Genomic DNA, 14,837 nt, shown 5'->3' with positions numbered 1-14,837 from the left:
TTGCTTTCCTATTTGGCAGAATTGTAACTAAATAAGAGGTGAAAGATACCCAAACTCTCTTAAGTCAAAAACAAACTGGAAAAGCTATGGCAAAAACTAAACATGACCGAAAGATGTACACAAAACACTATTTAGAAAAACTAAACACGACTGAAAGATGTACACAAAACACTATTTAGAAAAACTAAACACGACCGAAAGATGTACACAAAACACTATTTAGAAAAACTAAACACGACTGAAAGATGTACACAAAACACTATTTAGAAAAACTAAAGTCTGAGCAACACAAACCCCATCTAAAAAAAGTCAGAATCTCAGGTGCTCCTGTAGCGTTAGCAGATCTTGTATTGTTATAGTTGCAGCTCTGTTTTGTTGTCTGTAATACTGAAATTTCAGTTATGTTCTGGACAGATTTTTATTTCACTAAGTTTAAAGTTGATGTGACTACAACTTCAAGGTAAACTACCTTTACCAAAAACTTTTACCTGATGCAGGACAGACAACGGGCTGATGGACAAATGTAGATGGGGCATTTTAAATTGGAAAGGTAATAATATCCATAATGGTCTGATGGCATTAATTTATGAATTCCATTTCTGTCCTGAATAATTAACAGAGGCATACATCAGAAAAGATAGCAACCTCCTACAATCCTATGTTTGGCATAAAAATTGACGACAAATATTATTGATAGGCTTTTTTTGCAGATCTTCTATTGCTGACCATTAAATTTGTGACAGTAATATCAAACAACCAAAATTTATTTTTGGCCTTTAAGGATTATTCATCCCAAGTTTGTCTGAAATTGTTGCAGTAGTTTCAGGAAAACTGTGGATGCCAAGTGATGACATTAGCTTATGTAGCCTTGTGACCAAGAGGTGAAATTGGGGTAAAAACTCTAATTTGGCATTAAAAATAAAAAAAAAGAAAGATCATATCATAGGGAAAATGTGTACTTAGTTTCAAGTTGATTGTACTTCAAATTCATCAAAAACTACCTTGACCAAAAACTTTAACCTGAAGCAGGACATGCAGACGGACAGACAGACCAACAAACAAACAAACGAACAGACAAACAGACAAACAGACCCACAGACCAGAAAACATAATGCCCCTCTACTATAGTAGGTGGTATAGGTGGGGCATAAATAGATTTCAGAGGTGTTGTGGAGTTTTCTACAAAAGTGTAGCGTTCACTGGTTCATATACGAGTTGAGTATGGTGAATTGTTCTAATATTTGAAGATATATTGTGACTAAACTATATGGTAAAGAATTTTGTTGAAGAGTTTTTTATTTTTATGAGAAATACTACAAAGGGTATTAGTATCAGATCATTACAGTTGTAGGTTCATCAAAACAGTGACATTACATGTCATGAGATAATATAATCCTAAATATGGTAATACTTGTGATGCACTATATCCAGCATCCCGTGGTCTTCATAGGACCAGAGATAAGACACTTGCTAAAGTGGGACATCTATTTGGCTGAACAGGCTGTATAAAATGGCAGCCTGAAGTGGGGCATCTATTTGAATGAACAGGCTGTATAAAACGACTGACTAAAGTGGGACATCTATTTGGCTGAACAGGCTGTATAAAATGGCTGACTAAAGTGGGGCATCTATTTGGCTCAGGCTGTATAAAATGGCTGACTAAAGTGGGGCATCTATTTGGCTGAACAGGCTGTATAAAATGGCTGACTAAAGTGGGACATATATTTGAATGAACAGGCTGTATAAAACGACTGACTAAGTGGGGCATCTATTTGGCTGAACAGGCTGTATAAAATGGCTGACTATAGTGGGGCATATATTTGGCTGAACAGGCTGTATAAAATGGCAGCCTGCATGAAGTGGGGCATCTATTTGAATGAACAGGCTGTATAAAACGACTGACTAAAGTGGGGCATCTATTTGGCTGAACAGGCTGTATAAAATGGCTGACTAAAGTGGGGCATATATTTGGCTGAACAGGCTGTATAAAATGGCAGCCTGAAGTGGGGCATCTATTTGAATGAACAGGCTGTATAAAACGACTGACTAAAGTGGGGCATCTATTTGGCTGAACAGGCTGTATAAAATGGCTGACTAAAGTGGGGCATATATTTGGCTGAACAGGCTGTATAAAATGGCAGACTAAAGCGGGGTATCTATTTGGCTGAACAGGCTGTATAAAATGGCTGACTAAAGTGGGGCATCTTTTTGGCTGAACAGGCTGTATAAAATGGCTGACTAAAGTGGGGCATCTATTTGGCTGAACAGGCTGTATAAAATGGCAGACTAAAGTGGGGCATCTATTTGACTGAACAGGCTGTATAAAATGGCAGACTAAAGTGGGGTATCTATTTGGCTGAACAGGCTGTATAAAATGGCAGACTAAAGTGGGGCATCTATTTGGCTGAACAGGCTGTATAAAATGGCATACGAGTCTGGTAAAAATTGAGGTGTTCTGTCTGATGCCTGAGGAAGAGAGTATATCTGTGCCCTGTCTCAAGACTATTCTGTCCCCATCCAGTATTCCCTCATTTTCCAATGGGATTTAAAATTTCCTGCCCTTCATCCTACTGGACCTCTATAACAGGACCTACCTTAAGCTTTTATTGTTAATTTGTTCTTGACCTAAACATGCAAGAAATATTTTCCAAAAAGCTGCCAATCAATATCGAATAACTAAATTAATAGAGTATTTTTTTCAATGAATCATTTTTCACCTGCTTACGTTTCATTTTTTCCATTATGTTTTGGGGTTTACACTTTGATTGTGGTTAAAAGTTAATATTTTTAATAACATAAACTTTAACCAATTTACTGCACCAGATTCACATTTTGACTGTTAATGTCTCTTCAGTGAAGCTAAAGGCCTAAATATTTGAACATTCAAAACCTAATACAAACATTGAAAAGCTTATAAAATTAAATAAGACCGAAAGTATAGCCATTCCTGGACAAAAAAATCAGTGCTATACATGAGGGAGAAAGAGTCCTTAATTTAGAATGATTTTGTTAAGTTTGAATGCATTATATGTTTCAGACTTCCATACAAATTACCAAACGTAGTACCTCATTTGTTAGATACGACATTTTGTGGTTTTGATAATCAAATTGATTCCCTTTGAATAAAATTTTATAGCATGCATATACAAAAGTCTAATTTATGGGAGTGTTTTAATTATGAATTCCATCATTACACATATTAAATACATAGAAGGTCTTAATATCACATAAATTAAATTCCATTTAAATCTTGATTTGTAAAGAATGTTGATATATATTTGATGATGTAAACACGACACTTCTCTGTTACCCAGATGATTTCATTATCATACCCAGGTGAAAATCTTCAATCAGAATGATCTACCTGATTAGAATCCCCCATGTTGTGTAACAGTGTGACCATAGCAGTCAATAAACATTCAATGCCTTTCAATGGTATTTATCATTTAGAAATTATTGATGTATATGTTTGTTATGGCCTAAACAAGTCCATCAAAACTCATTAAAATTCTGACAGGTCATTTACTAAAGTGATACCTTTCATACTTATCAAATTTATTAAAAATTTCTAAATTAAAGTTAAATTGAAAAGTTTATAGCTTCAAATATATTTCATTCTTTGATTCAGCTAAAGTTTAAACCAGTTTTGATCATTTAATTCAATTACGAAATAAGGCAAAATATAGAACTAAATCTAAAATGGACATCAATCCATAATATTCCACCAAGACGTCATCAATAAGCATTATACATAGGTCGTTGAGACATTCCTTTTTACGAACATTTGTATATTCCCTTAGAAACATATTTCACTAGCTATGTGGTCCGAGAACACAATTATTTCGTAGTGCATTTCTTTTAGAACATAAATAAAAATAAAAAAAATCCCACCTGCGCTTTCTCAAAGAAATTTTTAGTGTGTTGTACTACTTTTGGGACAAATTATATCAAAATTATAGAAAACTTCAACTGTTCTAACTTAAAATATGGACAATTCTATGTTTAGGGCGTCTTGAAATCTTTTGGCAGCTTCCGAAGTGCTAATTTTTAACCTTTTTCAGCTGGACCAAATATCACTACTTTCCTTTAAAATTCTGGACCCAAATTTTTTTACAGTGTAATTTCACCCCCCTACTTGCAATTTGAGGCATTAAACATGGAGAAATAAATTTGGAAGGGGTATAAAAATTAATGGCAAGTAACCCACTGTCAACACTAGGGACTATATTCGTGAACAACGAAAATCAATGGACGACAATTGTGGTCTCGGACCATGTGTTTGTTGGTAACTCATCAGAATTTCCATATAAAGCTGCACCTGTCAATGAGCTACTTGTTGTGGAATACTGCTATATTCTACTACATGTACATCCTTACACCAATCATATGACTGAAGATTATTGAGTATCCATCTGTGCTCCAGAGTAAGTTAGAATTAATAATAACAGTTTAAATTGAGAACGGAAATGTGGAATGTGTCAAAGAGACAACAACCCAACCAATGAACAAAAACAGCCAAAGGCTACCAATCCATTTACAAGAAAATCCTGCACCCGGAGGCGTGCTTCAGCTGGCCCTTAAACAAAAATGTGTACTGGTGCAGCGATAATGGACGTTACCTACTTTGGGAATTGTTGTCACACTTCCATAATAACAGTTTAACACCAAGTTTTAATATCTAAGGTTACTAATATGTAGACTGAACTCTGGCATTAGACTGAACATATAACTATGATAGGTCAGAATTTATAATGCAACTTGACTGAGAAATATTGATCATTTGACCTTCATCATGGTGATATCAAAATTGTGAATGGATATGGGGAATGTGTCAATTAGACAACAACCCGACCAAGGAGACGAAGTCTTCAAAACAGCGAGAAAATCATGCCCACAGAGGCGGGCTTCAGCTGACCCCTAAACAAAAGTGTGCACCAGTTCAGTGAGATTACTGAACTCAACATACAAAAGAACTAAATGAACTGTTTGCAGCAACTTAATAATAACCTAATGCCCATTGAAATAAGCACAGTAGGACAGAGGGTTGTAATAGATTATTGAACATCCCTTAGAAAATTCATTATAATAAAATGAAACATAAATTCATAAAATAATTTATTGCGTAAATTCTACAATTCAAATATAACATAAAATATCACAGACAATAGCTTATAACAGCAATATAAGATACATACTTAATTTCATATATATATTTTTTTTTTACTTAATAACCATAATTTCAATAAACATAGAGCAGTTAAAGCTAGATAACAATTATTTAAGGTTTAAGCTGGCTACATATTTTTAACAAGAAAATAAATTTCTAATTGCACTCTATAAAACGATTCTATTCCACTTACTGGTTGATTATGAAACAGGATTGATATCTTTTCAGTTAGAAGTTTATCTATTTTTTGTTTTTTTAATTGAAATTATTATCAAAATATTCAAATAGGACAAGGGTAATTTAGTTTTGCCTACAAAACAGGTTAATTTGAAAATCTGTCAGACTTCATGGCAAATTTTAATTTATTCACAATATTCATCAATTACTGTTGCCAGAGACACATAGTATATTGTATTTTATGTTTCTGCTGTGGCTGTACAAATATCTTCTGGTTTTCATAGTGTTGTTGGTTTGCTGTTGAAATCACATATATACACCAATTAATAAATTGTTTGTTGCTTTTAAAAGTGTCATCTATTCCCAGTTGTAGCAACCATCAGTTTGTAATGATATAGACAAAGAAAAAAAGGAGTTACCTAAGATCGAGGATAAAGATTCATTGATAATTTTTAAAACAATGAATAGAGTAATACAAATAAGATGCTTTCTGTGAATCCATTTACAACAATGTTTTGGAAATGAGGGAAAAGATGACCCATACCATTTTAAAGTTTTTAAGTACACTGTATAACATTACATTCTCTCTCACATACAATTGAATAAATTTCAAATGGATCAGTTCATCAGACTATTTCTAGTTATAAATGTCACATTTTTTTGTTCTACCATTTCGGTACATCACATATTTGATATCTATGGAAACATGTCAGACATTATAGTACATAAACGATTGTTGTTTGATGTCAATCAGCAAAGAATTCTTTATAGTAATAAAATTTATTCATTTATTTTTTTAATATTATGCCAGACTACTACGGAATCTCTCTAAGGAACAAAGTTTGCAGAAGCTAGATTCCACGCAGAGATGTCTATATAAAAACAAACAAAAATAGCTTTATATCAAACTTTAAATCACAGTTCATTATTTGGTTCATTATAGCGTACAGTTTCATATTGCTCTCTAGTTAGAGTGTTCCGTATCTGAGGGTTGATAGTCAGAAAAGAGCTGCAAATAAATTTTTCAGTCATGAATCAAAAATATCTCCACATTGACAAAGTTTACTATATAATTCATGCAAAATATGGTTTAAAAGTTTAGAAACCACACGAATTCAATTCTAATTAGATTTATTGGTGGGTTTAAATATAAGATATTTCAATATAGTTTACAAATACAAAATTAATTCAAATTTTTGAAGGTTACTCAAACATGCAAATCTCATGGCAAAAGATGTAAAAATTGGTAACGAAACAAATGAAACAAGTTAATGTCTTGGTTCAGGTAACTTTTTGTGGTTAGTAATAATTTTCAAATGTAACCTTTTGGAAAAGATTCTAAATTAAAATTTAACAAATTTTGAAATTAGTTTCAATGTCAAAATAATTTGAATATTTTCATTAAGATGTATTCAGGCCAAGCTTCATGTAAATCTACTGAGAAGTTGGATCAAGATAATTGAAATGTTTTTGATGTAGATTTTTTTTAATAGATGCGGATAATGAATCTAGACTTTGGTGAAATTGTTTTGATCAATATAATATATTTCATGTTTATATTTTAAGTGTATAGATATGCATTCATATCAAAATGAAGATTTAAAGCGTTTCATCTTTATAATTGACAGACCACAATCATTGTACTTTTTTACACATAAATCTCAAATATAAAGCAAAATCAATGACTGCATATGTTCTCAAGTTTATATCAATGCTTAGCAAAAATTAAAACAAACTGAGCAAAAAGCTTGACTTACCTTGGGATTTCTATTTTCAAACATTATAATTTAAGAATTGACACTTCTTTTATGCACTTTTATAATATTACAAAAGTTTTGAATTGGGGGCACATATTTTTTCATGTGAAGTACTTCAGTCTGAACATTTACACCCCACCCAAATATAACTACACAAAAAATAGAATTCTAAAGAAAGTTTTCTGTATATGTATTGGCAAGACAATCATTAACAGTTCACAAACAAAAACTCATTTAACCAAGTATACCATTACTCATCTCATCCAAAAACACTAAACAAAAGTCAATAAATGTCCACTTGAATCATTACATGAATGCATTTGCATATTAGAAAGTTGTTGCAATGCAGTCATCTGCTACAAAGTTTTTGCAATGCAGTCACTGGCTTGATATGGAGATTTGTTGAAGGCTCTGTTAGTACTACACACATTTTGGCCCTATTCAAAAGAGGAAAACCAGAATTAAATTCCTGACAAATACAATGAATTTTAAATTTTAAAAACTTATCTTGTTAAATGTAATCATGTTTTCAGTTACTTAAAAAGTACTTAATCATATTGTTTAAAAGCATCTTCAAAACTTATTGTTACACAAATTTCAAAATTTTTGTTTATATAGATTCCAAGGGAAAAAAATATTGAATATTGTATTTTGATAGATAAAAAAACAATTTGTAAAACCTTAGTAAAAGGAATATACAAAAGAATATTCAAAAATTTCCATTAATCACTTTTATAAAAACACACTGTATTAAGCAATAGTGCTGTGTCATGCTTGTGTATTAGTATAAATATGTTGAAAGCAGGGGGGAATAATATACATAAAGTAGGAAAAAATATCTATCTGCTTTTCTGGTAAATTTTTGGAAGCTACATGTGATTTCTACAGGTTTTGTGCAGATAAAAATGTCTAGGGTTTTTAACCTGGTTCTACAGTTCCACTATTTAAGAAGTTGTTTCTTGATTTTCATTTTCTTCATCAATTTTTTTAGGGTCAGGATAACCTTTCCTACTCTGCGTAGAAACCCATGTGTGGAATGCCGAGGACAAATTCTGTCGATTAAACCGGTCTGTGCTAAAATTTATAAGAGAATAATCATCCCAATTTTACCAAATAAAATATTTGAATTCCAGGCATACTTTAAATAATTGGGTCATACCTGTTAACCACCACCAAAAACCAACCAAAATTTAGAAGTGTGCTAATTCAAGTAAATTGAAGACCAAGATATATTTTATACAAACTAACCTCAAAACTCTTAAAACCATCTAACTCTGAAACTAATAAATTTTAGTTCAATGAGATAAAGAGGAGTAATTTCCACTTTCAAATTTCTTAGTTCCTTTATAAAATAACTATACTAGTATCTAAAACCATTTTTCCCATTTTAATAATATATTCTATAACAGAATAAAGCAACGATTTTACAAATCTAACCATAAACTACAGGGAAAAGATACAATAAATATTTCAGATGTTAATTTGAAAGCAGTGCCGGTGAGTAGTAACAGTGGTACATTGAACTTACGAACTTTTATAAAATTTAATCAGGTTCATCAATATCAACATTATAATCACGTTCAGGGCGAGCAGTGGGCGGGACTTGCCTAGACATCTTTCCATGTTGGGTAGATACCCATGTGTGATGACCTGTTGGAACATACCTATTAGGACTAAAAATAGCCGAAAGAAAATTAACATTGTAAAAGATAATACAATTTTAGAAAGCCAAAATTTATGTAGTGATTTGAAAACAAAGAAAAGTTTTATCACCTTCTTTTGCACATGGATATCTACCAAATAAAAATATTATAAAAATCTAGCAAAAATGATTACTGGTAAAAAAATTAATACATTAGATTATCAGTTTCTATAGATATATAATTAGGGTGTGTGTAGCAGCCTGTAGTTAAGCTTCAACAAACCTCCATTTTACCTTACACAACTTTAAAGGACGCACGTAATGACCTTGGACAAGTAATTACAGTTCTAGGTATTCCAGCATTCCATATAACACTGATGGAAAGTAAAGTTCAGTTTACAGTTAAATACTAGCATTTTAGAAAAACAAACCCAATAAAAAGGAAAAAAAACAAAACACACTTACAACAATAAAATTGTTGATATTGTTTAGTTGGTTAGATGCTTTTGTTTATTTCTTGTTTTTTTTTCATTTATTCAATAATTTTTTACAATTTACTAGAAACAAAGCTATTATTTTGACAATGTAAAAACATGGCCATGTACTTTAATACCACTTTTGGCGGTACACCATCTTTAGTTAATATCACTTACTGTTGACCCTTTACTAACAATATTCTTCTGCAGTAAGGGGCCAGTACCTATGATATGTAATACCTCTTTTGATTGGATGACAATTACCGTCTATTCCAGGATTGACAGTCAGTCATTGGAAACAAAATTGCACTGTCAAGGTTTTAGAAAGGATCAAATGTTTAATTTTAAACACCTTACTAGTATTACATTTCATTAGGACTAACTGTCCTTTGCTCAAATTAGAGATCTGTCACTGACACAAATATCTGTAATACTGGCTTGGCTCTATATCACCAGTAAAACTGCAGTTGTGACTATCATAACCCCAATTTACAATGGAATTTTTTAAACACACCACTAAAATTCTTTAGATTTACATAAATCTATTTAAAGCCTTTCCTTCTTGCGGTTTTTTTTTGTCACTCATATTTGTTTTTTTTCTTCTTTTTTTTTCTTACCTATAGTAAATATGGATTTGGTTCTAGTCTAAAACAATTATCTAAATATCTGAGAATCATTTGTATTCCTCCATCGAATACTTTCTTCTTTATATCTCATTAAATTTCTTCCATAAATTCCAGCTTAATAACAACTCATTTTACATCGCATAGATGTTTTGGTTAAAATAATAACAAAGCAACATGCAGTTCACATGTTGCCATGCTAATTTGAAAAATACCCCCACTTGTGTCCCAAAGTATCAGAAAACAGAAAGTAGGTGTCTGACAGAACCCAGAAGTGCTCACATGTTACAACTAGTCACTGTCAAACTGCTTATCAAATATGAAATCATTTTTGTTCAATAGGTTTTGAAAAAATGACAAAATATCTGTTTTCATTTAATATGTTGAAAAAAATACAAAGTACAGTTGAACAAGAAGTAGGTGTCACACAGATCCAAAAAGTGCTCACATGTTCAACTCTATGAATAAAGTCATTCTGGTCAGTAGTATCTGAAAAATCTGTGTAGAAAATGAAGTGGCTGTTGTCTGCTCTTTGGTTGGGTTGTTGTCTCTTGGACACATTCCCCATTTCCATTTTCAATTTTATTATATTGAAATATTTAAATTGACAAACAGGAAGTAAGTGTCAGTCCAATCTGAAAAGTGCCCACACCTTACAACTCATCACTGTCAAGCTGTTGATAAAATCTAAAGCAATTCTGTTTACTGGTTCCTGAGAAAAGGTGGATGAAAATAAGCAGAAAAAAGCACGGAAGGACGACCAAATGAAGGGATAGACAAGGTGAAAGAAATATAGCCAGGTTATGTGGAATAGGACAACTGTGTCACAGTAATGTTTACATTTCAAACAAAACTAACTGACAAGCAGAAGTCCTTATGTAATGTAGGTTCTTCCATTCTGGATTACTGCCCTTCAACAATAGATAGTTTTTACTTCATATTCATTTAACCAACTTTTTCTTTAATTGGCTAGAATGACAAAAAGTGCCCTAGACGTATTTCTTTACAGATTAAAACAATGTGACAAAATCAAAATGTTTTGGCAGTCCCATCAGATCTACATATAACTATAAACATATATATCAATGTAATTCCCATGTGAACTATCACTTTTGAAACACAAATTGCCCACACCATAGTACAAAATGTAACAATAAGTACTTACTATTGATCATATGGTTGCATTGGTTCCACATCAACATACGGCCTCTGTAACAGCCAAGGCATTTCTGCATTTTTCTGTTATAATTAACAATTTAATGTAAGCCGACTTTTACCAAATATTTTAATGGCAGTAGTGGCCATTCCTCTGGGAACACTTTTTCTAACAATCTGATATTTTGTAAACTGATACCATTTCAAAATCTTTACCATGGAAAAAGGCAATGTACAGCATGCATTAAAATATTCCACATTTGCTGAAAGTTGGAAAGTCTTATCAAAGGTAGTATAAAAATAAAGAGAAGTGGTATGATTGCCGATGAGACAACTGTCCATCAGAGACCAAAGGATAGGGATGTAAGGAAGTCATTTTTAATATTTTTTCAATATCAAAATAAAAATATTTACCAATCATAAACATTTAAGTTATATCACTCAGTTTAAAATTTCTAACAACAATTTATACTAACTGTATGTGTCTTATGTTTTTCATTCCCTAAGTTTTGTTTTTCTAACATCTGATAAGTTTTAATTCTAATGCATGCTCTTAACAAGGCTCAGTATAAACCAGTGAAAATTCTGAAATGATATGACTCAAGTTATAAAATAATGAAATAACATCATGACAACATTCAAAGTGCAACACAACATCAAGTGTACAGACAGCTACCACAAAGTGCTCCCAGAAAAACAATCACTACCATATAACCATAATATACACATCAAATCTATATATAGGTGTACACACATGCTGTCAAATGTAAGATGTAAATTAATAATGGCCAAATCAGGAGTTGGTAAAAATCAACCTTTCTAGCTAAATCTTTAACTTTCATGTGTTTCAGAAATATTTATTAAATTCTATGAAACAAAAATGTAACATGTCAAGCTCTGAGAACAAAATGTGACTTCGATAAAGAAAGTAAGTTAAAATAATTGAAAAACAAATTTAAACTTAATATCAAAATATATATAACTGAAAACAAAGAAATTTTTTATCTGCTGATTTTTAAACATCAAACATACCGGCTGAGGGGGTGGGGCTGGTAAGGGCTCTGGTCTTCGTTCCCATAGAGCCCTCTGTTTTAGTAAAGCTATTTCATTCTGTAATTCTAACATCTTCCTTAATTGTTCTTCTCTTAATCTCTGAAGTTCTCTCTCCAATTCATCTGAAGTAAAAAGATAAAAAAGGGAAATTACTCTTCTTTTCATCAAAAAATTATAACTAGTGTTCAAGAATAGAAGACAAGTGATTAAAGAGAAATTAGTACACATCAATGAGACAGCAATCCATCAACAAAAACAAACCAAAAGACATCTGGAGAATTAGTACACATCAATGAGACAGCAATCCATCAACAAAAACAAACCAAAAGACATCTGGAGGATTAGTACACATCAATGAGACAGCAATCCATCAACAAAAACAAACCAAAAGACATCGGGAGGACAGATATATGTATATAATGTGTAGATAACAGGCTATTATTTGAACTTGGAATTATTTTTAATTATGGAATTTGCTTGATTTCTTGTTATTGAATTTTTTAATAAATTCCATGTTTATTCTGTACTGAAATCTTCTGTGCTGCGCACAACACTTTCTATTACAAAGAAAATAGTATATTTTCAATAGAATGTACTGTGCCGCGCACAACACAATCTAACCAAAATACATTGTATGGAAAGTGTTATCAACCGCTCAAAAGATTATAATGCCAAATACACATGAAATTTATTATAAATTTTAAACAGAAGAAATCAAGCAAATTCCATAATTAAAAATAATTCCAAGTTTAAATAATAGCCTGTTAGATGTAGTTACTAACTCACATTAGTAAGAAATACAATATAAATATAATATTTGTATTAAATGTCCTCCATTAAAGACAGTATAAATTGTTCATTCTAAACTTCTAGAGGTAATTATTGGCAGTTGAACTAAAGACCAATGGAGAATACATGTATCTTGGAGCAACATCTTGTTGACCAGACCTTATTCCCTAAAGGATGCAAGAAAGGACCAGTATATTCTTATAATAACCCTACCCAGGGTTACAACAGCGTAAAACAATCATTTAGTAAAAATCACCACCCAAGATGTTATTGAGAGTTATCGTACAAATTGTTTACATGAAATTCAATTATTAATGGATTTTAATGACATCAGAAAAGCAATTTATCTCTCTTTGTACGTAGAAAAAAACCAGTTTCTATATCTGTAAAATGCACCTTGTATGAGGTGACACCATGCATGACAATATATATACCAACTTCATAACAGAATTTTATAATGCATGCTCTAACATGATCATTAGGATAATTTTAAATTAAAAAGTTGAGAATCCTATTTTGAAGTATATTGCCATCTGTCACGTGATATATGTTTGGTGGGGCTTTTTTTGTGTGTTGATCTTTAGCATTTGCATATGAAAAGGTTTAATTCTAATGATGCATACATTGATTCACCATTTCTTATTAGAAATATATCTGATAAGTTTTCTGAATAGAAGTTCTCTATGCTATGTTATTAAAATCTTTTTTAAACTTACTTGTGGTTCAATTCACTATTTTGTACTTTTGTGTAAGTTTTTAATATTTTGTACTTTGTATAATAATAGGTCAAATGAAATTTGTGTGAAAATGAAATCTTTTGATTGTGAATAAAGAAAATTTTGACAATTTATATGTCAAGTCAAGTATCAATATTTGATCTTTAAATTTATTATAGTCATCATTTGTTAGAAATATTTGTTCTGTGAAGTACCAGTTCTTTCAATTGTACTTTAATACAATGTATTTGTGTCTTCCAGTCTCTAATATTTTTGCAGTATTTCCTTACTGAAACAATCTCATTTTTTTTCTCTTTTATATAACATGTTTTTCATCTTCTTTTTATTTATTTTTTTGCTAGCAATGGTTAGAATATGTCCTGGGGTTATTTCTACATAAGTATTTAGTCTCCAAGTAAACCATGCCTACATTTGTAGCACCAATAATGAAATAAAATATAAAAGACTGTTGGAAACAAAGAGCAGTATATACAATAACTATTGGTGTGCTGACCTAGTGACCTCTGATATTTTACTTCCTTGTAAAGTTGACCCTTGTGTGTTATAACTCTTTTTTAATTACAACATATCTTCTAAATAAACTCATCATAGATACCAGGACTAAATTTTATATATACGCCAGACGCGCGTTTCGTCTACAAAAGACTCATCTATATCCTTTCTCTTTTTTAAAACAAATTTAAAATAAGGTTTTAAAGACATTCATCCAGAAATAAGATGCATAGATGTTTAATCGACAAAATCTTGAACAATGTTGAACTTGACACAAAAGTGGAGTGAATTTATGCTTCACTTTCCAAAATTATCTCAGAAAGTCAATAAAAAATTGTTTCCCATGAGAAGCATTAAGAAATTGGTAAATCCTTGTGGCAAAATATAACTAACTGCAACATGTTTTCCATTCATTTATTTTATTAAAGAATAATATTGTAATAGTAAAGTAAATGCCCCACTAAATGCAAGCAAATTAAATGTGTTGACATATAAAATACAATACACACAATTTCTACCAGTTTTATTTAGAATTGATAAGAATAAATGCAAAATAGCTTTAAAAAATACTAAATTTGTAACCTATCAAAAAAATAGCACCACATCAAGCACTCTATAAATGCTAAATGTATCGACTGACAATGCCATGACAAAAACTAAAAAGATGACCAAAAGACAAAAAACTGTTTAATAAAATGAAGACTGAGTAAAAATCCACATAAAAAGGTGGGTAATCTCATGTGCCCCAAAAGGTTTAGAGCTTCTGCTC

General features: G+C 31.3%; 1 protein-coding gene across 7 annotated transcripts in view; it reads right to left on the bottom strand.

The window, feature by feature from the left end:
• Window positions 1–14,837, bottom strand: part of LOC139499976 (uncharacterized) — a 58,971-nt gene that overhangs the window by 23,129 nt on the left and 21,005 nt on the right. For all 7 annotated transcript variants that reach the window (XM_071288698.1, XM_071288650.1, XM_071288665.1 and 4 more), the window contains 2 exons: window positions 12,030–12,172; window positions 11,008–11,081 (listed from right to left, as the gene is read on the bottom strand). In XM_071288698.1, coding sequence (XP_071144799.1) covers window positions 11,008–11,081; window positions 12,030–12,172 — 217 coding nt within the window. The remainder of the gene's footprint in view (window positions 1–11,007; window positions 11,082–12,029; window positions 12,173–14,837) is intronic.

Source organism: Mytilus edulis, chromosome 1 (assembly GCF_963676685.1).
Source record: "Mytilus edulis chromosome 1, xbMytEdul2.2, whole genome shotgun sequence".
NCBI classification, from domain to species: domain Eukaryota; kingdom Metazoa; phylum Mollusca; class Bivalvia; order Mytilida; family Mytilidae; genus Mytilus; species Mytilus edulis.
Note: the sequence above shows the minus strand (reverse complement) of the source record. Positions and strands in the feature narration are given on the sequence as shown.